The 24,318-nt window shown below is 40.2% G+C and overlaps 2 protein-coding genes across 2 annotated transcripts in view; one reads left to right on the top strand and one right to left on the bottom strand.

Moving 5' to 3' along the window:
• The window catches only part of LOC122821768 (mitochondrial import inner membrane translocase subunit TIM16-like), a 111,399-nt gene that overhangs the window by 56,546 nt on the left and 30,535 nt on the right, over window positions 1–24,318 (top strand). The gene's annotated exons all lie outside the window — the stretch shown is intronic.
• vasnb (vasorin b) lies at window positions 1,844–23,066 on the bottom strand. Its single transcript, XM_044099968.1, has 3 exons — window positions 22,800–23,066; window positions 15,652–15,728; window positions 1,844–5,620 (listed from the first exon to the last, which is right to left on the bottom strand). The coding sequence occupies exon 3, from the start codon at window positions 5,611–5,613 to the stop codon at window positions 3,529–3,531; it is 2,085 nt and encodes a 694-aa protein (XP_043955903.1). The 5' UTR covers window positions 5,614–5,620; window positions 15,652–15,728; window positions 22,800–23,066; the 3' UTR covers window positions 1,844–3,528.

The raw sequence follows: 24,318 nt of genomic DNA, 5'->3' as shown, positions 1-24,318 counted from the left end.
TACTGGCCTGCTGGTTTGTGTGTATGAGGAAACGGTGAGCGGGTTGGTCAGTCCTTGCAAAGTCTGGAGCATAATAATAAAAATGGAATAAATCGATAAATGTGACAGAACAAAGAAGTGGTTTGGAGCTAATTGATACACGGACAGATGAGATTCCCCGAGTTACCCCAATACGGCCCTTTACCATAATTAGTTTGTCGTGTTTTTAATAATAAAACGTGTTTATTATTATGAAGTCTTTGGTGCAAAAAACTGATTGAAAATCGATTCATTCACCGCATATTTATGTCTGTTAAGGTTGAGATGGAACTGAACATAAAAGCAGCTCTTTAAACCATTTAGCTAACCAACACAACAGAGACACAATCAAAACTGTCAGATGACTTATTACGCCGCGATAATAACTCAGAAATATAGTTTGGATGTACAGTATTTATATTTCTTTCCTACTTACGGAAGGTTTCTGTTTATATCATAGGTGTGTGGTGCCTTTGTATTCTAAAGAAAGATATAACACTTCAGATATTTCACAACGAGATATTAACATTCATGGAAAAACCTTACATAACCTTATATTAAATCAGAAAGTACGGCGGCCACCGTAAGAAAGTCTTACAGTATTCAATTATGCCGCACAACTGATCAGTACAGTTTTGCGAGGTAACGCAAAAGGTTTTGCGAGGGAACGCAAAAAGTTTTAGAGGAACATAAAAGTTTTGATGTATAAAAAAGTATTAGAGGAAGCATAAAAGTTTTGCGAGGTAACGCAAAAGAAAAAAAATTCCCCATGTCCTCTAGGGGGCTCCGTACAGTAGTACATAATTTTGAAGTGGGAAAAAAAATTATTCCTAATTGTGTTCATCCTTAACTAACTTCTAGTGAAACCAATTGCATTAAGGGATTTCCACAAGCCATGCAGTTGATAGAGTCCCTGATGTAGGTCTAGTGAATTTGGTGTAAAGCATTTACTTGTGAGAGGCTGACCTGAAGAAAACTCTGTAATGATGCACTATTTTGTGTGAGTCTATGATATAAAATCTTATTGAAATACATTTGTGGTTTTAATGAGACATAAAGTCCCCAGTGGTATAAGTTTTTTTTCCGCAGTGTCTTTCCTGCTTCCTTGTCTTTTGACACGAGCTTTGCTTTTTTGTGTCATAGTTGTAATGGAAGCTGGTAAAATAAATGGATTTTGTAGCTCCTGTTTTGTATTATATTTTCTGAAATAGGTCTGCTTCTATAATTGCTCAAATTATTTCTTGTCCTTTTTAATTTTACCTCAGTGGAAAATTCTGGTAGAAGAAGGAAGTAGAGTGCCAGCTAAGAAATGCCGAGCGCACTAAGTGATAGGTTGTTTGCTTTCAGAGTGACTTTGAGTGATTGTGGAGGCACGTTAAGGCATCTCCTGAGTGTTTGGAGTAGGCTGATTCAAGAATAGGCTAACTAAACTTTTTTCACAAGCATGAAATTAGGTTGTTGGAATTTTATGTTTAGAAGTTGATTTATTTGTTTAAGTAACTAGCTTTAGACGTCAGTTTATGGATTTTGGCACTTGAAACTGTTTGCATGGGTTTACTTTAAAATTCACATTTTCACAGCCAAAACATGTTGATGAGTGATAAATTGCTATTTTATACCTGCATTTGGAGTTTTCTTCCCTTCTTTCACTGCACACCCCCTCAAGTTATGACTTCCTCTCGCTCTAAGTGATGGCGTAACAGAGAAGTTAATGACAAACACATTCTCTACATTCCCACCTTCCCTCCCTCCTAATATGAACCATCCTTTCAATGACTAAACTCTAAGTACAGGGGGGGAAAAAACACCAAAAACTTACTTTTAGGTATTCATTTAATGTAAATATCACTTTTTTTCCATTTATACAAATAAGTTCACACAATAAAAATAAAAAGCAATACGCAATGAAAAATTTCCCTAAATAATAAGGAAAGAAATAACACATTGAAAATACTTTTGGCTATTCTCAATGTTATCTATTTTACAGACAAATATTCCAGTTTGCTACTCTTGTTTTAAAGGCTTTTGGGTTTGTGTTGGATCAGTAAGGGAAATACTACGGGTAAGTAAAAAGGTGGTCACGGATGTGTCTTTGGTGCGTTTGCCAACAAATGGTTATTGCGGCTCGCGGTACGCCAACGCATGCGGGCATATTAAGGAAGTAAATGTTAGTGACTCGATGTCTGTTGTTTTTGTTTCCACAAGACAGAACATGTAATTGGATTATCACAGTTGCTTAAACAAACAGTATTTACTGTCATTCTTTGCATAAGATTCACAGATACGGATCTTGGCTCTCTCTGGGTCTTTTTGATGATCTTCCAGTGGATCTCTGCAAATCTCATTTCCTTTTCAAATAGTATGGACACCAAATGACATTTACATAGTGTGGCTAAATGCAAGCATGCAAAGCTGGTGTCTCCCCTGTCAAAAGGTAACAGCTCTTATCACGCCATCGAGCATGCTATTTTTCCTCAAATGAAACACATTACATATGAACTGTTTGCTTTGCTCACTTTACCACCAGACCATTAACTGACATATGTGATGAATTTTCAGCAAAATAATTGTCATAGGTGTTTACGAACAGTGCATTGAACATAGAATTACAAGACCTTCAGTCCTTTCCTTTCTTCTGTACCTTGTTGTAATCCTGCTTCTCTTCTCCTCTTTATAATGGGGAGATTTAGCCTTGGTTTGTTCCAGATTCCCATCTACTCAGACTGTCTGATATTCTGGGGGTAAAACCCTATGACTGACTTTACTGGTACCAAATGAGTTTTAATCTTCAAAGATTTTAATCTGATGTTTCGTCTGTTAGTCACAAGAAGTGAGTTGGGGAGGGGGTCTATGGTGAGTTTTGAGGGGTTTTAACGTCACAATATTTAACAATAATAAAAAAATACAAGTATTTAAAAAAAAACATGTTTATAAAACAGTTTCATCCAAATAAAGCAATACAAGCATCAGTTATTTTCTCTGTACAACTTCATTTGGTGGGTTAAAAGATCATTCACAGCATACACTGATCCCTTCTGGTAAGTACTGAAGAGTTTGCACAGCGCCTCAAAACCAACTACTGAGACTGTTCGTGCTGCTTTCTGTGATGGGGAACGGCAGTACAAGCTCATTTCAGTGCACATGCAGCGCACATAAAGGAGTGCATGAGCTTTTTAAATGTCCCAACCCTAAATTGCAGCCAAAAACAATAGTCTCAGCATCACAGCATGTTGGTTTATAGACATTGTTGCATTTAGCATAGAAACACCATTGGTGGATTCTAAAGTCCAAGCATAACGTGTTACCAAGTTTCAGTCTTTTCTTGGACAACCATAGAGCAGTGAGTTGAAAGCAAGTCCAGCTTCTTTTTTTGCTGATTAGTTGCCTGATTCTGTGTCCTCCACTTTCAAGCAGAAGACCTTGCTCTACATGTTTTGATTATTCCACTTGACAGGACACAGCAGAGAAAATACAACTCATCTTTTAGACATAAGTCATCAAGGCCTGTTGTCAAAAGTAAGAAGGCTTGTGCACGGACATATTGTTATTTGATGAACAATGATCTTGTATTAATAACACCTCATACTCCAGACTACTTGTTTGGACAGAAGGTTCGGGGATCATAAGTTGTGGCTGCTTGTGAAACAGTGCTCCATCATCCAAACCAGCTTTAACTCCATCCATCCCCAACTGGGAGGGTTCACAATCTAGATCCAGGTGGGTCTTGGCTCTCCTTCTCCGAAGAAAGCAAACCATTGCGACTGCTATCGCTATGAGGAACAGTAGTATCATGATAGCATATGCAGGCACAAGTATAGTGCCTGCATACGCACTGGTGTCAATTTGTGCATCAGTGCCAGAAGATCCAGGTTTGGTATGAGCCTGAGTGCAAACACTCTCAGCATCACTAGCAGCACCTATAGGACTGACACATACATTGTAGGTGGAATTGGGTTTCAAACCTCGAAGTGTGTACTCTTGGAATGTTATTGGAAGGTTGAGCGGAATTGGTCTGCGGTCCGGCCCAGAGAGGTTTCTGTAGGTCAGACGGATTCCACGGATGTGAGGCCGCATTTTAACATAGCGATGAAGATCTATCAGAATTGATGTGGCTGTCGCTTGATGTGAAGTGATGTCTGGTGTCTTTGTGACAATGGTGGACTTGGATGGAACAGCTTCAGTTGGATAAGTTGAAGAGCGGCTCTGGATTTCACAAAATTGCCCAGTTGTGCCATGTGGACAGGCACAAACAAATGGACCACGGAGAGTCCACTGACAAGTGCCTCCATTGAGACAAGGATACCTGGGACAGAACTGCTTTTCTTCAACTAGGTCAATACTGCTGCTGCTTGGAGATGCAGGGACAGAAGGCAGAGGAATATCACCACCTTTGCTAGGTGTCTTTTCACTGGCTCTGGGGACTTGGATAGGTCTGGTGGTAGTTGGTAATGTGGTAACAGGAGCAGGCAGGGTGGTAGTTGTAGTTTTGACAGTAGTAGTCGTCATTGCAGTTGTGGTTGGGCAGCCAAAATCTCTTGTTTCCAATCTTTCTAATACTTTTCCAGCACTGATGGGTGGAAAATGACAGCGTGTCTCCTCTGTTCTCTCCAGGGTGATGCTCTGCGTTCTAAGCCATCTTGGGAACCATGCTAGGTTGCAAAGACAGTTGAAGGGATTTTCGGCAATTGCTAGTTTTTCTAAATGGGGGAAGAGCTGGGAAAACTCCTCAGGAAGACCTTGTATACTGAGACTGCTTATGTCCAGCTCTGTTAACACACCAAGGTTTTGCAGGTCCTCAATCTTTGGAGAGCCCATTGGGTTGCCAGCAAGATTGAGATGAAACAGCCCTGGTGTCTCTTTTAGTGCTGAGGGGAAAGACTCGAGTTTGTTTTCTGAAATGTCCAGTTCATGAAGATTCTTTAAATCTCTTATAAGCTCATTATTTAGGTTGGTAAGTCCAACACCACCAAGTCTGAGTGACTCCAGGTTGGGGGTCTGAAGCTTGGAAGTATTTAAAGAGGGTAAGACGTTAAAACGAAGGTCGAGCAATAGTAGTTTGGGTAATGAGAGGAGGGGCAGGGTTGTCAACGCATTACCTTGCAATTTGAGTTCCAGAAGGTTCTCCAAGCCATTAAATGCAGCTGGATGGATCTTCTCTATATGGTTGCTATACAAATAAAGGCGCTCCAGCTGCGGCATTCCATGGAAGCATTTTTCTGAAATGTAGGTGATCTGGTTGGATGACAAGTCCAGATTTTTTAAAGAGCTCAATGGCTCAAACACTCTTTCAGGAAGATCAGTAAGTTTGTTTTGACTTAGATCCAGCATTTCCAAGTTAAATAGTGCATTGAAGTCCTCAGCTGTAATGCCTTCAATTCCATTGGCGAACAGGAAGAGGTTTTTGGTTGATGAGTCCAATTTGTCAGGAATGGTAGAGGAGCGTCTTCGGGAACATAAAATGTTCCCTGGAATGGCGCACAAGCAATCTTGTGGACAGTTGCCGGAAAGGAGGCCATCAGGAAGGATGAGGAGGAACAGAAAGGACATCAATGGACTGAGAAAGACCTTCATGGTGCAGAATCTCTCTCGGGCCATGCTTTGCCTAAGACAAGAAAAACAAACACAGTTAGTAATTGGGCTCTTAGAAATATTCAGTATAAAACAAAGATAAGGAAAGCCTTAACATAACTTTGTAATTAGGCAAAGGCAAGTTTAATTTTGTCCACTCTGAGTACTAAGAACCTTATATTTTAGGACCATAATCAAAGACTTCTGACTCCAAGAATAGAGTCTTGTGATTTCTCTTTTTAGATTCAGAAGCACAACACTGATTTTTGTCCATGCTGACTAAGTCAAAAATTACATGGATACTTTTCTTAACTTAGTTTAGTTCTCTAAACCTCAAGAATCTGTAAACCCAGTAAAAGTAACAATTAACAACATTCTGTTCGTTCCAGTTTTGTCTCGTCATACAAAGTCACTTTTGAGTGGCTGCATGAATGCCGTGCTCCATGTAGTAAAGCATCCACGGATGATTTATTTGTAGCCTACTAAATGTGAAGAAGAGCTGATATTCTGGAACTTCCCACATATAGGTGCAAGATAAACATTTTCCGTGTCATCCAGACTGACGGCCTGTGATAGTTGCAAAACAAGTGACTCTACAACATTAAGAGTTGAAATATACTGATAAAGATGAATAGATTTTTAAAAAGATATATTCCCATGCTTTAAGCCATTTCACCTGAGTCCAAGCTTTTTAAAACAAATTCTGAAGTGGAGTGTCAGCACGCTACTTCAAAGGATGATGGAAGGGAGAGGGGAATAGGAATGAGTGGGAGATAAGAAGAAACCAGTTCCAGACAAGTCTGTGTAGCCGTTTATCATCCAGTGCTATCAAGTGAGACAAGCATGCGGGAAGCAGCAACATGTATCTGCTGAACACTGCACAAAAGTAAGAGAAAAAGATAATTAAATGCACTTTTGCTTTATTGCCCCAAAGTCACTCTATCCCAACTAATTTTTTTTAAGAATAAAGACTTCATTTCCAAACCTATGTAGTTACATTTATAATATGTTGTAAGTTTTACAGTTTGAATGCTGTTGGGAATTTGTCAGGCTTTAGAAGGTGCAAACGTTGCCTGTACAAAGTCTCTTTGTGAGACTTTGCCTGCACAAATACTTTGCCAAACACCTTGATAGCACCCAACTTCTGGAACCAAGAATCTTATACACAGTACAATGAGAACATTGTGTTCTCACAACTCACAACTGATGCAACCTATTTCATCAGAAATTTTAAAGGAAATGTCCCTCTTTTTATGTGGTAACTGTTTCATTTCCATTTCCATATGTAAATATTTACTTCAGAACCATGTTAATACTACGTGGAAATTCCTCATGAGGTGCAAGTCGGCTAGTTTATAGACAAGATTATTCCCAATTTTGTCTCTTTGTTCTGTTAAGTATTGAAAAAACTAATGTACGGTTTGGTGTTTCTTTTTCATGTATCTCATTGTATAGAGAACAATCTAACACTGACATTAAAAAAAATCTATAAAATTATGTTGTTGCTGTAGATGGATTCTGATTTTCTGGGTCTTTTTTATATTTTGTCCTGTTGCACCAAAACAAAATATGTTCCAATCACAATTTTTAGTCATAGACCAACCCTAAGTAGCAAATAGTTGCAGAGTGGAAGGAAAAATATGTAATTATAGTTTAAATGCCCCACCCCTCAACCCCCAAAGAAAGTCTGAAAAGTGTGGTGTTTATCTCTATCGGTTCAGAGTCACCATCTACCAACAGGAGAAAAGTCCTTTCCAGATCTGCACAGCAACTGTGCAAAAACTCCACTCAGGCTTAGATTTGTTTATGGAAAACCTTGTTGAACAAGTAATGACAGCATCTGATGGCAATAACTCGATGCTGGCTACAAATGAATGAGCAGCAGAGGTGAAGGGTTGCAGTTAACCCATAATTTACACTCAGAGGCCTGCAGGGGTTTGTGTTAAACATAGTTCTATAATAGTCGTGTTTCAGAGTGAGCAGCTCAAGAAGAGTCCAAAGTAGCAGCATTTTATATACTTGTTTTGGGAATTAAAGTTGTTTTTGATATAAAACTTAATTCAAATCTCACTTGTCACCAGACTGTATTTGGAGGTTTCAAGTACAATGAGGGATTATGAAATAATTTGTTATTGATCTTATGGAAATTGAAGAGATCTCAAAAGATGACCAGAAGGCAGGGGGACAAGAAGAATCAAGAACAGCTAAATAGGATGCTTGTTTTCTTAAACCTAAGAACTAAAGCAAAACTTTACCAATATTCTGGGCAAAAGGAAAGTATCCAGAGCCAGAATACACAGCAACATCAATCAGCTTTAGAAAAGCAAAAGCACCACAAGGATAAAACAGAGAATATTTCCCTTAAAAATAATCATTGCGGTATTTCTACCGCTGCTTCCTCGGGAATAGAATGTTTATTTGAGTGTGCCTCACTCCAAACTGGGCCAGGCACATCTGATAAAACCCAGCAGAGGAGAAACTGTGGCGGAGGTGGACGGGGAGGGATTCAGCCCGATCTCAGATAAACTGGAACTTGAAAGGTTAGATTCTCCTGTTGTCTTTCCTCTTTGGCTGCAGCAGGCCCGTGCTGATCAGCAGCTCAGATATGGCGCAGCTGGAACGTTGCTGCTGTGGTGAGTGATTGCTGTGAGTGGGGGTGCAGAGAGAGATAGTAGAAAGGCAAGTTGTAATCCCACACATAGTGGAGGAATGCCCCCCTCCTGACTTGTCATCCTCCTTTTTCGACTTGTAATTTCCTTTTCTCTCCCCTGTGCACTTGAAACATTCCTGAGGCAGGCAGTCTTGAAAAAAAAGTGATCTTGGCTGTGTGGTTGGCTTTTTAAGATTTGCAGGAAGCTTTTTGGGGGTTTATAAACAAAGGATTGGATTCAATACATATCCATTAAAATCTGTTGGTGAATCTGACATTGTTTGGTTTTATTAGAAGAAAAAGTTGTTGGCAGGTGAACATGCGGGCCTGAAAATGTGCCAAAACTCTGAATTACAGTGCATGTGAACTTCTTTGTGTTGCTCAAAGTGACAAACATAATTCAGCACTTTGGAAAACTGAAGAGGCATAAGGGATATTCACATTTCCCCTCTCCTATAGCTCTCTTATTATCCAGCAGAGATAAGAGCAGGTTTCTGTCAGCGGGGCCTCAAATTCAATAAGGTTTGACTTTAGAATGGTGAAGTGGGCTTCAGCAATTAAATCCCAGCCTCCCAGCAGGCTAAAGACAGGGTCAAGAGTCCCTGTCTTTAGGGCTGAAAGCTAACGACAATGTGTGGACAAGTTGGGCCAGAGACGAAACGAGCGAATGATGCTGGCTGACAGTTCTGGATAAGGCTGCGCACAGCAGACTAGATACTCCCATCAAAGAGACTTTTTATTTCAGTGACCTTGTCTTTTCACAGGAAAACAGCTTGTGGTATGTACATTATGTGCATGTTCTACGTCGTCCCTGTTCCCTTCCACCTCCAGCAACGTCTTTGCCACCATTTACTTTTCTATCAAGTAAATGAAATTTTACTATCAGCATAGTAATAGTCAAACTTAAAATGTCACTAAGATTGCTCATCCCAAAGCCCCTCTGATCACTGCGATCTGTAGAGGTTGGACTGGGATTAAGGCCTCCAGTTCATCCACAATGTGCACAAACGACAGATTTCAGTCTGATCCCGAGATAAGTTTTAGCTTCAAAAGCAACTTTAGCAGGTCTTTATTGGGTATGTATACCTCTTGAATACGTTTGCAAGGTAAAACGCTTAAATCTTATTTTATTGGGATTCCCTGTGCTGGTCCAACATAAAGTAGTTCATGATTGCAAAGTGGAATTACATATTTTTTAAGAATGAAAATGCAGCCTGGCTTTTCATTGCTGACCTGCTTCCCTGTATCTACTGAATAAAAGCATCCCCACACCATGATGCAGCCACCCCCATGCTTTGCCGTGTTTCAACATGTGCAGTGTTAATCCTTCGCCATATGTAATATGACTTTGCATGTAGATCAAAGAGTTTACTTATGGCGTCATCGAAGTAGAGCACCTTTAAAGTAGACACTTTAAGGTCTTCAACTTTTCTATATGAGCAGTTTCCTGTCTTTGCTGCAGAAAAGCCCCACACAGCAAAACGCTGGATCCACCGTGATTCTTCTTAAAGCAAAATATATGAAAGTTAGAGGTATGAATACTTTTACAATGCCCTTTTTTAAAACAATTTTTACACATTGTCCACGTTTCAACATTTATTTCTGGTAGAATAGTTTGTTTTTTGTTTGAAAGGAAGTACTTTTCATCTTAAGATTTATGATTTGGAACTGTTTTAAGAACAGCGTGAAGCAATACCATTGGAGCATACAGCTGGAGGGCTTGAAAGAGAGCATAATATACAAGTGCAGGGGTTAATGTGAGGGTAGACTCGTGGTAAAAATCCCAAGATCGGGATGCATTTGCTGCACTATATGAGAACTCAGGGCACCTCTGGGTTTGATGTAGAGATACCACTGAGTGGTTTACATTTTAGCTCGTTCTCATCTACTATAAAATTACAAACGAGACCCGAAAGTCAAACAGTCATTCGACAGCCAGATAGCATCAGTTCAAAGGACGACAAAGCCCATAAGCTTGTGAGACACGGAGCAACTCCTCAGGGTCAGAGGTTAGGCTCAGATTAGTGTTTCCACTTCTGCACTCTATCCAGCAACCTTTGTTGCAACGCTGACCCACACAACACAGTTAACATCCTCTGTTGGACAGAGTCGCACGCCCAGCTCCATTTACAATCATATACCTGCGCCTCGTCTCAACAGGTGCCTTTTTTCTCTGCTCCTCCAGTGGAGATGTGAAACCCCAAACCCTCTGGAGTGTGTCTGACTAAATGATACAACCAGGACTGAAAAGCCAGAGGAGGAAACCAGAGGAGGTTGGTGGCAGAGTCTCGTCTGCAAGGGAGCACTTGTGGAGTCTGTGTCTGCCTCCTCTGAGCTTTGGAGCACAGGGGTCATGTTGTTTGCGCTCCAAACGGAAACGTGGATCATTTCCTTTTGTTTTATTGCTAAAGGATATGACATATGGTTTGGTAGATACTAGATCAGATTTTGTGCTTTTAAATAAGCACAGACTCCGGCTGAGGCCAGACACACTGTCCATTTGTTTCCCCTTGGTCACGACACGAGTCTTTCGTCATCGTCTCCTGCCCTGTGACCCTCTGAAGACTGCAACTCACGGTTGCTTTTGTCTCACGGCTCTGCACATGTGCTGAAGACCTTCACCACAAGGCGCTCACGTTACACAGAGGACACAGGATTCCAGCATACCACTAACAACCTGTCCTTTGATCCGCTTTCTCAAAGTGGTGTTTTACACCCACAGCTTTTGTTACTCCTGTGCCTCGCGTCTCTTATTCATCCTTTTGTGTCAGACACAATAACAAACCACAGCACTGCAGAGGTCACAGCCTGCTCAGGCCAAAAGCTTCACATCACCAGGAAACAGTAGAAGCAGGGACTGGTTGTGACGAATCTAGACCCTTTCTAGACTTTGGCCTTGTGCTTTCATTTTCCGTTCGTCCGGTCACTATAAAAACCTTATTGTTCGTGTTGGCATTTTTCAGAGTGCTTTGCCACACTGGTGCAGACATGTAACACAAGCTTGGCCACAACTGAATTGGGTCGATTAAAGCTTTTAAAAATAATCAAGTTTGAAGAAGGAAATTCTTAGTGTTTTGTGCTTGTTTGTTGTTTTGAAGAAGCTGGAAGGACCTGTTTGTTCAGTCAGCCACAAGCCTACAGTTACATTCACATGCCGACAGTCATCCTTCCTGAGTGACATTCATTCCATCTGCATAATGCTAGTTTGTCTCCTGGCTATTATGATGCCTTTCTATCTGACACTGCACACCAGGCATACTTCTCATGCTATGTAGTTACTACCTATTACTGGGTTTCTGTAGAAATTCCTCAGCACCACTATAAACAGGACAGGACTTCCACATTAATCATAATGATGATGAAAAGATGTAGCATGGAGTTATGTCTATTTGTGCAACTTGATTTTGACCGTTTCCCCCCTTTGTGGAAAATCAATATGTAAGGGATCAATAAAGAGTTGGAGGTTATATGACTCATTCAGGCTTACTAGAGTGAATGACTGGCAGCTTGACCATTATTGTTAAACAAACAATGTCACAGGTACTCACTGAGAAAATTTTCCCTTTGCCTCTTTACTTGTCTGTCAGCATGTCTGAGTCATATGCTGTCTACCTTATCCATGTGTGTACTCCGAATACCAAGAAGTCACATTTGTTTACCGTAAGCTGGTTGTATAGAAACACTACAATATCCTGTTTTGTCCCATTCTTGCGTAACGCCTCCTCAAAACTTTTTAAAAAAACATTTCCGGTATTGGTTTGTTCATGATGAGGATGACTGGAATCCGATGAAGGGAGGTCTTCTCCACCTTCCAAATCTACTCTGTGAGGGTTTAAAATTTCAGGGGAGTTCAAAAGTAGCGTGATGGTAATCAGTAATGTTGGGCAGACGACTACTTGTTCACTTTGTCAGACTTTGCAGTACTTGGGGAGAAACTACAAGTTTGCACCCATTTAGAGAAAAACTTTGTCAAATTTCACCACATAAACACAGTATAAAGTAGTATATAATTATTAATTTCTTATAAATGAAAATCTTAAAAGTGTGATGCTGATACTCTTAAATAAAACCTACCTGTGTTAACTTAACCTCAGTATAAATCAAGCTGTTCTGTGAAGACCTAAAAGGTTTCTAAAAGAATACTGGTAAACAAATAGACCAGGGAACACAGCTGAAGGTCAGAAATTAGAACTTTAACGTAGTGTAAGATTATAAAACTACATCCCAAGCATTGAACATCTTTGAGCTAATTTCAGATTTGTTTACTATTCAGTATTGACCTGTACGTTGCCAGTGATACATAGATATTGAGTAAATGACAGGCAAAGCTACAGGGAGGCATTAAATCCACCTCACGATACTTCTGCTCTAAGAATGCACTGTTGGAGATTTTTATCAATCTGCCCAGGAGTTTTATTTTCTCTTTAACAAATAATGAAAAAAAAAAACCCCAGACATGTGCCATACACACAAGATAAATGTGAACAGGAGATCTCTGGTGCAGATTACAGTGTCACAAAGGAATTTATTGTGAAACTGTTGCCTGCATTGGTGCTGCTCCAGCACTGGGGGAGGTTGGAGGCTGGAAAAGGCAGCAGTCAGGCGGTACAGTTTCCCTCCCCACTCCTGACATGGACAGGCTTCTCCTTCATGGCCTCAGGTACACTCTGTGTCACCCTATGAACCAAAACTCTAATTTCTTTGTTGTTTTAATCAAATATGCTGGTTCGTTGGCCAACCATACACCGTAAGGGAAATGCGCAATCAAAGCTTAGAGGTCACATCCAAATAATAAATACAAATCAGAGCAAACAATTTAAGAGATGATTTAGAGAAGCTGTAAGCACAATAATCACCCAAACAGGTGAGATCCCTAAATCTTTAAAGTCCTGCAGCTTATGAGCTCCACCTCCTCGAATCTGGCATAAAGAAAATAAGCTAACAGTCATTTTATATATGTTAACAATGTTCTCTAATTGTATTTTAGGCAGATCAATAAATCCAATATGGTTTGAATACCAAATGTTAAAAGTATAAAGGAAACTAAGAGACATAGTGGCCCTTTGTGTGGTTCATGACCCAGATCTGTTCTTTCAGTACACATGACATGTTTATCGTACTTTCAGACAGAAGATACAAATGGCTGCTTTGTTGGAACCGAATAGTAACTTTTGTCAGCAAAAGGAGCAGTTTGTTTGCTCCAAATCAACAGGTCCCTTCATACATTTCTTTAGGTGATCGAAGCAGATTCCTGGGTGCAAAACACACAACAGCGTGTACTCTCTAATGTTTGCTCACACATGTGTGATTGGGCTCAGAACTTTGATGTGAAAGAGTTTGTTTAAGCATGCGGTAGAGTTATCGTATGGAAGTATCTTGGAACTCCCTTGTTTGCTCTTGAGTGTTTGCCTGCGGGTTGAAATAGTATCTTTATTAACCCACAATAATATGCTAATGTGCTTGTAATGGGGAGCATTGATAAGAAGCTGCATCTTCGTCATTTTCACTCGTATTTCAACATATTGTGAAATCGTTGCAGACGCATGCAGGAATACAGGCGTGCATCTGGAAAACGATGAGTAAAAGATGCACAGGGTTGTCGACATGCATTGCAATTCGAGGCAAGCTTTTGATGGTAAAACTCTGAAGGCAGAAATGGGCTTGATACTGAAGCATGTGTGATTTGCAAATAATTTCCTCAAGATAAAAAAAACAGGACGTGGAATGTGGCAGTTACAGCCAGAAATCAATACTTCACTGCTGCGTCTTTCTCTGCCTATAAGACAGGAAGACGACGAGGTGGGCCAGGATGAGTGAGGGAGGCAATTAGCAGGAGTAGCGACGTGCGTCCAGAGTTCCAGGGAGACTGTGTGCATGTGGGTCTGGCTTTACAAGCCCACACGGTCCCTGTCACAGCTCATTGAAAACTGGCACAGCACAGAGGCAGGACGGAGGGTGAAGGGTCAGGAAAAGGTTCGTAAGGTGAACAGAGGATAAGTTGTGTACTGACATCCAATTACTGGGACTGTATGGTGTGAGCGATTTAAAAAAAACATTCCCCAAAACCAATTCCCAGTTTGAGATGTCATTAAAGTAAATAAGATCAAAGCTATTGGTACGTTTGAGACCTCAGTAGCTTGAAAGCATTGTAAAATAACAAGACTATACTGGTATTGCGATTGTGTGCTAATTAATTAATTTGCTATTTTTTGTTGTTGCTAATTGCAACAGATATTTTCTTCTGCAAAAAAATAAAAACAAGAAAATCAGCTAGACAGAAATTTGTGTCTATGTGTATTTCTGAGTCTTGCCTTTTACTCCTCCTGGTATTGTTTTCATGTGACCACTGTTTCTAGAAGTGCTGGGCTAATTTTAGCATGTTTCCTGGCTGTTTTGTTATATGACTTGTTGATCCTAACATGTCTCAACGCAGTTCCTGGTGATATGCGAACAGAGCTTGGGGGGGGACTCTTTAAACCTCATGAAAATTATGAGTAGTGTTTCAGCTGCTCTCTGTGCAGCTTGCCTAGACGCAATGTGCAAAGCAAACCGAGGTAGCTGTGACAGTCTTTATGATTTCACATCTACTCTGAATGTCATTTTAAAAGTTGAAAGTCATTTAGATTGTTTTGGAAAACTGTGGAGGCTATTGATAAGATAATTTGTCCTTAGAACTTCAGTGCCTGATATTTTTGATTATTAAATTTAGTTATAAATTGTCACGTACTGGAAACTGACAATTTCCAGTAAGGAATTGTCACTGACTTCTATAACATCAACAGGATCTGCATGAAGGTCCTTATCTGTCATGTTATGCAAGAGTCATTTTCAGAAAATACTCAGATAACTCAATCATTAGTTAAATTTGAGCATTTGTGTGCCTACAAAGAGAAATAGATGCACAATACATGAGCATGAAATTGTTTTAAATACTTATGAAAAGGAAGTAGGAATGGATAAACTGCCTATATCTAGGGATGAAATGATGGTGGCATAGGGAAAAGGAACTGCAACAATTCCTTAAGTTCAGCAAAGAAACAAACTAACGTACGTTTCCTACACAGCCTCCTTGTGTCACTGAAATGCTGTATGCTTGGTAAGAGAGCTGCTCTTGTTCTCCTGCCAGTCTTTGTTAACAAGCTCAGAGTGAAAAGGCCTCTTGAGGAAGCGGGCTGTTAGAGTTAACGCTCTAAAGACCGCCAACAGTGGCTTGTTTGGGATTTTGGATTCAAATATTCCAAGGGCCTATTAATATAACCACATCAGAAATTCTACATTATTTATGAAGTCAAGCTTTTTTTCCTCTGTAATAATATACAGTGTTCCTGATCTTAACCATGTGTTTGTATTATAGCAGCTGGCCACCTCTTATTTATATTGACACTTTTGTAGTAAAAGCTGCCAGATTCACTTACCCAGTCACGATGCTTCCTCTTCTACCCCTTCTCCCCACTTCTTCTACTTCTTCTAGTTCAGTTGCTTTCTTTTCCACCTGGAAATAAAACAGTTGGCTCTGTTAATCAAATTACCTTTACCACGTACAATCGCTCTACTTAACTGGAAACCAGCCCCTGTGTCATGCACTGTTAATAGCCCACAAGCTAAACAGGAAGTTTTGTTGCTGCTAATTGGTTAAATTCCAGCTGTGTGCAGGAGCATGCTGAGCGGGCCGACCATGTGGCAACACAACAATATGACGGAGCACAGGAAGGGAGGCAAGAATGTGGGTCGACTGCTCGCCTCTTGTATCTGTCAGCTCCTTGTCTTAGCTTTATCAACCCATCGTCTGCATGCGTTAATTTAAACTCCATGCCCTCACACAGTGTGTTCTGTTGGTTTTTTACCAGGGTAGTTCAACCAGCTTGAGCTGAAACATTTCTCTGCAGTTTACATATATATCTATTTTTTTTTATTGCTCCACAGGTGTTTATTTGTGTCTGCTACTAAAACTCATCACTGGCCACAATATATTTATCTTTTACAAATTTTCTCCCTCTCTGTGATGTTATAACATGAAATATAGTATGTGTTAATGCTGCTTTTTATACATACAGATTAATAATATGACACAGTAAATCTGATTTGTTTCTTTAAAAAAAGATGTTCCAATGGATGTATGACTCTGTCAGTCAGCTCTGATTGGAGATCAGCCATTCAAGTACAGAAGAAACTAAACACACAGCTCCATCAAATATGATGGTGGCAGTAGAGACGGGGAATAAGAAAGCTGGTATAAGATAATATGAACATAAATGGCTGAGTTTCTACTTCTGTTCTGTAAAAACATTAAACCTAAAAAAAAAAAATCCCACAATTTTTTAAAATCTAAATCATCCTCTTGCAGCTGTTTGTACTGTGGTAAACATTTTTAGTTAAATCAGATAAAGACAAGGGACATCTATCTCTATCAAAGATTTTGCCTCCTATTGTTTTCTCTTTTTATCTAAAGTCTTTAGAAGACTCAGCAGAACAGATCTCAAACAAAGCTGGAAATAGAAACTGCCTAAAAAAATCCTGATTAGAGTCGTTATATTCATCTCCTCATGTAATTTTCAATTAGTGGATGAAGATCGAACAAAAAACTCCCACATTCATACCAATTTTTGGTGTAATGCTTTAAAGCCAATTATCAGTATATCTTATGTAAATGTTATTTAACCTATCAACTATGACACGTTACCTTTATTCATATTTTACAGTATTTACTTTACTGTTATGTTTCTAGTAAGCAGTGGATTGTAAAATGTAATGCGTAGACATTTGATGTGAGTCAGGTTTTAAAAAATGCCACAAACACTGCTATAACTGATTGTATACTTACACATAAGTTTGCATGGCATGCGTCAGTGTATTTACATGTGAAACTAGTTGTTGTTCGATGCATCGTGTGTTTTACACCACCACACAGAAGCCCTGTACTTTCATTAATACTTCTTTGCATAGAAACCCACACAGGTAGAGGTACCGATGCACGCTTATGCAGACAAGTTGTGCGAGTGCTTCTGAATCACGGAATGCGTGTGTCCTGATGCTTCTTTGGTTAGATTTTTGAGGTCGCTGCCTCTCAGATGATTCCTCGACTGAAGAGTAAATATTTAACTTTCAAAGTGGAACTCAAAACCCAAAAAGGTGCATACTTCTTTCAGATGAAGCTCCTGAAACAGCTGCAGCACTAGGTTACTGACAACAGCAAGTCGATTATGCAACCCAGCACCAAGATCAGCTAATCACAGATACAGTTTTTTGTTTTGCTTAAGACGTAAGAAGTTGTGAGGCTCCTTCTTGCTTGACATCCTACCAGTTACATGTTGCGACTTGCACCACTCTTGTGCTGTTTGCAGCGTTGAGCGTTTGGGATTCTGGCTGATCTTTGCTGCCGTTCAGTTTCAAGCTGACGGGAACAGATTCCCGCTCTTGGTCTGCGTAACTCACAGACCGGCAACAGATAGCAGCGCTATCTGTGTCACCCTGACTGCGACTGAAATAGACATCAAGAAAAGAGTGAGCCAGAGAACAAAAGGGTCGACCAACTCAGTGAAAAAAAGTAGATCTGTCTGTTTGTATGTGTCGACTTTTGAGCAAGTCATACATATCATATGTGTCATATTTTCAGTGATGTTAAAGCTCTTAGTTGCCAACTTAGGGAGTCAGCTGTCTTCTATTCAATAGTAGCCATGCAGGAATTTATCAGCACCCCTGGTAAAAATGTGCAAAAAGCATGTGTACATTTAGCTAGTGGAGGAAAAATTATTATTATTTTTTTTTATACCTTGCTTTAAGTTGATCAGAAATTCAAAGGAACTTTTTACTAGTAATTGACAACAGCTCTCCACACTCTGAAGTAAACAAGGGCTTATGCTGTGGGTAGCATATATCAGGGACCTGGATAGAGTACAGCAGTGGTTCCCAATCCTGATCCTTGGGGCATTTTGTTTTTTATGTGTTAGATGTGTCTCTTCTCCGACATTTTTAATTCAAATGCTTGAACTACCTCTTCAACATTTCATCAGATGCTGCAGAAGCCTGTGGCAGCAGACTAACACCTGCAACATGCAGGACAGTAGGTGCTGATTTTGTTTAAAACCTCCTCTGTGTGCATGTACTAAAATTAAAGGTCACACTTTTCTATTATGTTGCGTGATAAAAGACATGTAACACATCTCTCCCAGGGATGCCAATAACTGACCACTGTCAGTGTGTGTTTGCGCCTTGGATCTTTGCTTTCCTCTGCCTACTTACCTACTTAGATCTAGTTCATGGCTCATCTCCTAATTACATTGAAGGCCAGAAGTAATTACAACCTTAGATTAAGAGTCATTTCTTCATTTCATTTCACCCCCTTTTTTTTTTTTACAAACCAGCACTGAAATGCAGCAATTTGTAGTGTATTTCTTTAAAAATGAACATCCTTATTCTCCTTACTCTTTCCTTCACATCCCTCTGGATTTTTTTTTCTGCTGGGAGAGTGGAGTATCTTCACAGATTTTACATCCTGATTCAGAACTTTTCAGATTTACTTAGCAGACTTGATTCTGCAGACCTCTTACAGTTTGCTTCGACATGCTTGTGTGGGACTGAGTGTGAAAGCGGACGTGGAGGGCAGCCGTTATTTGGGGGGGTTTTGGGGCTAAAACCGGGCCACTCCGAAGCCCTCAGATCCCTTTGCATGTGTGTGTATATTTATGTGAGGGTTTTGAAGTGGTTCTTCTGAACGCATCATTTGGCTGCATCGGCGAGCTCTTCTTCAATTTAGCTTGGCAGGCGTATGAGCTGGGGTTTGCCTCCACATACCGCTAGTTCAGCACTGATGTTTGAGGCAGAGGCCTTTGAAGCTCGGGGGTTTTACTCAAAACTCCTCTTAGAAGTAAAAACTCCTAGGATGGCGACACCCCTCCTGCTGTGCCACTTCTGAGGGGAGAGGAACAATAACACGTCAAGTTTTGACATAAGAAGGATTTGTTCTTCTTGAATTTCCTCCTTGCTAATTGTAACATGTTTTTTCCAGGTTTCCGGCCTTTTGACTTCCCCCTCCCTGCTTTCTGAGAGCGTGCCCCGCTCTTCTACCTTCCCTAGGCCTCCTTGCCTTAGCACCTGACTTTTAACCCTCTAATCCCTCTAATATTGAGGGTCGAATGCTTCAGGCACTCGCCCTAATTGGTACAAAACTGAGCCCTGAAAAGTCTGGACGTTTGGGGAAAGAAGGAATAAAGACAGGGGGAGTATACAATATTCTGATAAGGTTTCTAATAAGTTGTATTTTTACCTGTTTTTCTTCCAGAATTTTGTTCTTGACAACAGCTTAAGCTCCTTAAAAAGTTCTCATTACACGCCATCTTCCAACCGTAAGACAGATAAATGGATGCATGGATACAACTTTTAGATAAAGGGATATACATCTGGATATGAAATGTTTCCATACTCTTCCAAACTTGGAAATCACCTCAAAAGCCTAACTTTTCCCAACTGCACAGGAACCCTGCTTTTAGTTCGGCTTTAAAAATAACAAATGAAATGTTATGATTGTGGTTCGCAGCAGATTTAGACATCAGCGCTCTTTCACTCCCAAGCTCTTAGGCACAGATAACGAAATGCCAGCCTTGATTTTGTAAAAAAATAAAAAAATAAAAAAGAACACCAGATTACGCTCTCACTGACCCAGTGTTGCCAACCAGTCCTGGTAATGTGGTTTCAACATCTCTGTAACAAACCCAATGAAAGCCGGGTCTGTGCTTAATTGTTTGAATCAGATTCTATGACAGAGTCCCTGTTCTCCTCAGTCTGCTTCCCGACCACACACAGACGCAGCAAAAATAACCCGTTCATTGTGCACACAGTAAACCCTCTCCTTCATGTTCACACCAACACACGCGAGTGGTACGAATGTTTTGACAAGCTTTGATCGAAACTTTGAAATACTTGCAAGAAAGATGCAGAAGTAACTGTTATCTTTTTTTCCCTCCCTCAGAGATCTTTAGATCTATCTCTCACCTCTGAGAGGTCAAAATATCAGCAAACACAACAGTCTGAGAATACAATAGTGACTGTCCAGGCACAACTTTGTGTTATTTACAACATCAGAAAGTGCCCAGCAGCCCCCTGGTTTGCTGTTGTCACCATGTGCAGCCTCAAATTTCTGCACATTAGTGCAGAAGTAATTGGCCTCCTGTGGCTGAGCCGCTATGACTGGTAGCCTAATATATTAACAGATTGCAACCATTACATACTGTCAATGACAGAGGAGATTTTTTTTACAACATAATGAGTACCTGCAATGGAACACTTGGCAATGCAACAAGCAGAGCTCCAGTGATGGGTTAATAGAGGGGCTATTGGAGTAGTTAGGTCTGGGGTTTTTTGCCCCTAGGAGAATGGAGGCGGTTTTCTGTGCCTCATTATAGGGGTGATTATAGGGCCATACAAAATACAAAAAAAAAGGTTGTTCTTAGCTATTAAGACATTAACCTTCCCTGTTGTTCTGTCTGATGTCATGATTCCAACAAAGGCAAGTTTGATCTGTGCATGTTTATACTGGAACCATTATTTGGAAAGTGAGCAGGAAATAAGATGGAACTGTTACTGTTACTTGTGTCTTGCGCGGAGATCGGTTCGAGCATGTCGAGTCACGTCGCTTTTTTAGATGTTGGTTTAAACCTGGAGAAGGTCACCCAGAGATTTAATCTTTCAGGAATTTGACCCCGTTGCTCGCAGCTCTGCCGCACGCCTGGCGAAGGAAGCTGACATTTGTCTGATTTCTTTTTTTTTTTACCTTTACATGCATCTGAGCAACTTGTTCCGGAACGCTGTCAGCTAAATGTCCAAACATTTCTACATTTTGGCAGCTCTGTAACTTGTGCATATTTGGAGTTATGAAGCTATGATGTAATTGAATCATTGCAGCACTGGTAGTCATAGTTGTTGCATATTTTTAATGTTGCAAAATGGCATAATTCATCTCTTTATGACTGAAGCTTGGCCCAAAAGTTAATCTTATTGTAAGACATGCTTAAAATAGTGTTTATTATTATTCAGGAGTCCTGTAATATCCTGAAAAGGATAATATTTACCCTGAGGGAAGTTTAATCCATGCAAGTCTGAGATTTTCTTTGCCTAATGTATCACAAGTAAATGCAAACTTTGTGGCTGCTTAGGGTACTAATAGAACTTTAAGGCTTTTGAGTAATTTCTACACATTTTATGCATCGTTTCACAGCTCATTAATGGATGAACATAAAATAACACGTTAGTAATAACTTTTTGTCAGATTTTATCAGTATGGAGAAATGTGTGCAACCTTAATCTCTGAATCACTTAGTTTTTTGTTTGTGTGCTTTATATTCCTGGGTAAAAATCTGGTACCATTTTTGTAAGGGGGTGGGGGGCAGCTCTCTCTCTTTTTTTTTTTTTGATGTACCAAAGAGCATTTATTTGAGAGTTAGATAGCTTGTAAATGTATTTCTTTAAGTAATAATAATAAATAATATTTGCTTCAAAAGTATGGACAAAAACTAATACCAGAAATCTAAATTTGTTGAATAAACTGTTTACCTACAGAGCAAATATGGGAGAACTCTGATCATCTTAGTTGATAGAATTATTACAGTTTTAGAAAATCGACCAAAAAATGAAAGCATGTTGATTTAAATTGTGTTTATTTGATATATAGGCTACTGTAAAGGGTCGGTTTCTACCATACAGTCCATTCAGTCCGTTATTGGGTTGCTAGATAACTGTACGTAGAGAATAAGAGTGAGCTGAATATAAAAAGGGAGCCCTAAAAATAACTTATTCTTCGGGTCCCTTATAACCTTTGACCGCCTATGCCATTTAAAACTCCCCAGATTCAAACCCATTTCTATGTAAATCATGCGCATTGTGTCCCGTTGAGCTCCTCATGTAGTGGGACGCTCCCTGCTGCATGTTCCAAAAACAGCTGTCCTCTGCGGTGAGCAAGGCTCGGTGCGGTCTAGACGCTCGGCTCGGTCCCTGCGTGCTGCACGGCGTCCTGCGGTCCAACGCCAGCCCGCCTCGTTACCGCCCCGACGGCTACTTTTGTGCACCGCGCACACGCTATGCTTGGTCCAGTTACAAAACAACACGCTTTTTTTTTCTTCTTTTTTTTTTCTTGTCACTGATTGTTGACCTGAGGCATTAGAAGCAACCGCATCCCCTAACTTGTCATCCCAGTAAGGCAGCAGCGCGTCCATGCAGCTTCACGTAAACCTAGTTTTGATGCATGCAAATGCAAACATTTGATGCATTTCAATAAAATTCTGATAAGAGATATTGTGACGTTACACACGTGCGTTCAAATGACAGCTTTAAGGAAAAAAAACAATGCTGCCCTTTAAAGCCAAAATATAACAATTCTAGTCACGTGTATGTAAAAAATGCGTAATCGGACATCTGTTAAGATTTAATTTATCCCAGTTCGTTCGCTGATTATATTTTGCACAGTCCTTCTTTACGCGTCATCTAGTTTACGCGTCTTGATCCACATCATAGTGCCTTAAAGACCTGAGAATAGTTTGTTCATATTTTATTAGTAGATACAGCAGAGTCTTACCCGTAACTTTGTAGAGGTGAAGTTGTAAGAGCGCTGTCGCGCTTGTGTCCGTATCCAAACAGAGCACTTCACCGATGTTCACTCCAAACCTGGTAGTTTTCCGTGTGCTCACGATCTCGAATAAGCAAAAGTATTTTTTCTTTCCTTTCCGTGGACGCGTATTGACCTGGGCTATCAAGAACGGTCTTCACCAAATGGTCAGAGAGAGGTAGACCAGCCTCCACGTCAAGGAATGCGCTCAAGTGCCGACTCCACTGGACAAAAAGCGCTTTATTGGAGAGCACTGGGAGAGTTGGAGCGGAGCTGAGCAGGGAGGTGGGAGGGGCGAATCCAGGCGCACTCCGGTGCTGACTAAAGGCAACAAACAACTCACCTTGCAGCCTGGCTCAGGGAAGAAATTCCAGCCTCGTCTTAAACCTACCCTGCAGGACCTGTTCTGAGCAAGAAACGTTACAACTTTCAGTATTATCTGATCCAGAGGTAGATTTTAATTAAAAATACAGGACATTTACCGTTTTCTGCAATTTAATTCTTTCACATTAAATTGAAGTCCCCGAGAAAAGTATTCATACCCTTTGAGTCATTTACAACACAAATTTCAATATATTTTAATAGACTTTTATGCCATAGAACAACATAATCTAGACTGACTTGATAAGTATATATGAGTTACTTTTTTATGTAGTAAACACAGAAGACAGAGACCAAGTTTTAACTTTCTGACCTTCATATACACTGTGGGGCAGAAAGAAAAAAAAAAGCCATATCATTCCGAGCACACCATCCCATTGTGAAACATGGTAATGGAAGCATCATGGTGTGAGGAAGCTTTTATTCAGCACGGACAGCTGTTAAAACATGGCAAACCTGAAATATTACTCTATGCTTAGCTCCATCTGTCCATCTATTATTCATGACAAACTTCCCTAATCTTGCAGAAGAAAAATATCTCCACAGCTTGATCCTGCCACCCCAATGTTTCACTAGATGATTGATTTTAGTTTTTGCTTGCAGGCCAAAAAATTCATCTATGGTTCCATATGTGGCTTTTGGTCAACTTTAAACTGGACTTCTTTCAAAAATATTCAAGTGTGTGGCTGTTTAATGGCAAAAATAACTAAAAAATACCCAAAAGGTTTGAATAAATTGAGAGTAGGTCCTGGTCTGAGTGTGCATGTAGTGCACATATGGTTGCTCCATCATCGAACTGAGAGAGCTATCAAATACTTCGTGTCACCAGTGAGAATCTACCCATTGGCAGCTGAGAGAGTATTTTGAAGTCAGCTTGTCCAAGCCAGGTACAGAAAGATGATAGCTACTAGAACTGTGACACTTCCAGTGTGTACTTTTAGCCACATGTCACTAAATTACACAGCACCCTGCAGCCGCTTCTGCCTAATATTTGTCTTGGTTTGCCACGTGCATTCCTGCAGAGCATCAGTTTCCCCCTTATGTTGGCACGAAACTTTAAAAACTAACTTAAACCATTTCAAATTTCTCACTCCGGTATTGGTTTACA

The sequence above is a fragment of the Gambusia affinis genome, linkage group LG19 (assembly GCF_019740435.1).
Source record: "Gambusia affinis linkage group LG19, SWU_Gaff_1.0, whole genome shotgun sequence".
Taxonomy (NCBI): domain Eukaryota; kingdom Metazoa; phylum Chordata; class Actinopteri; order Cyprinodontiformes; family Poeciliidae; genus Gambusia; species Gambusia affinis.
The sequence above is the reverse complement of the archived record's forward strand: the minus strand, read 5'-3'. Positions and strand labels throughout refer to the sequence as shown.

What these genes read in the sequence shown, in the direction of transcription:
- vasnb (XM_044099968.1), bottom strand. Translation starts at nt 5,613, where the DNA reads ATGGCCCGAGAGAGATTCTGCACCATGAAGGTCTTTCTCAGTCCATTG.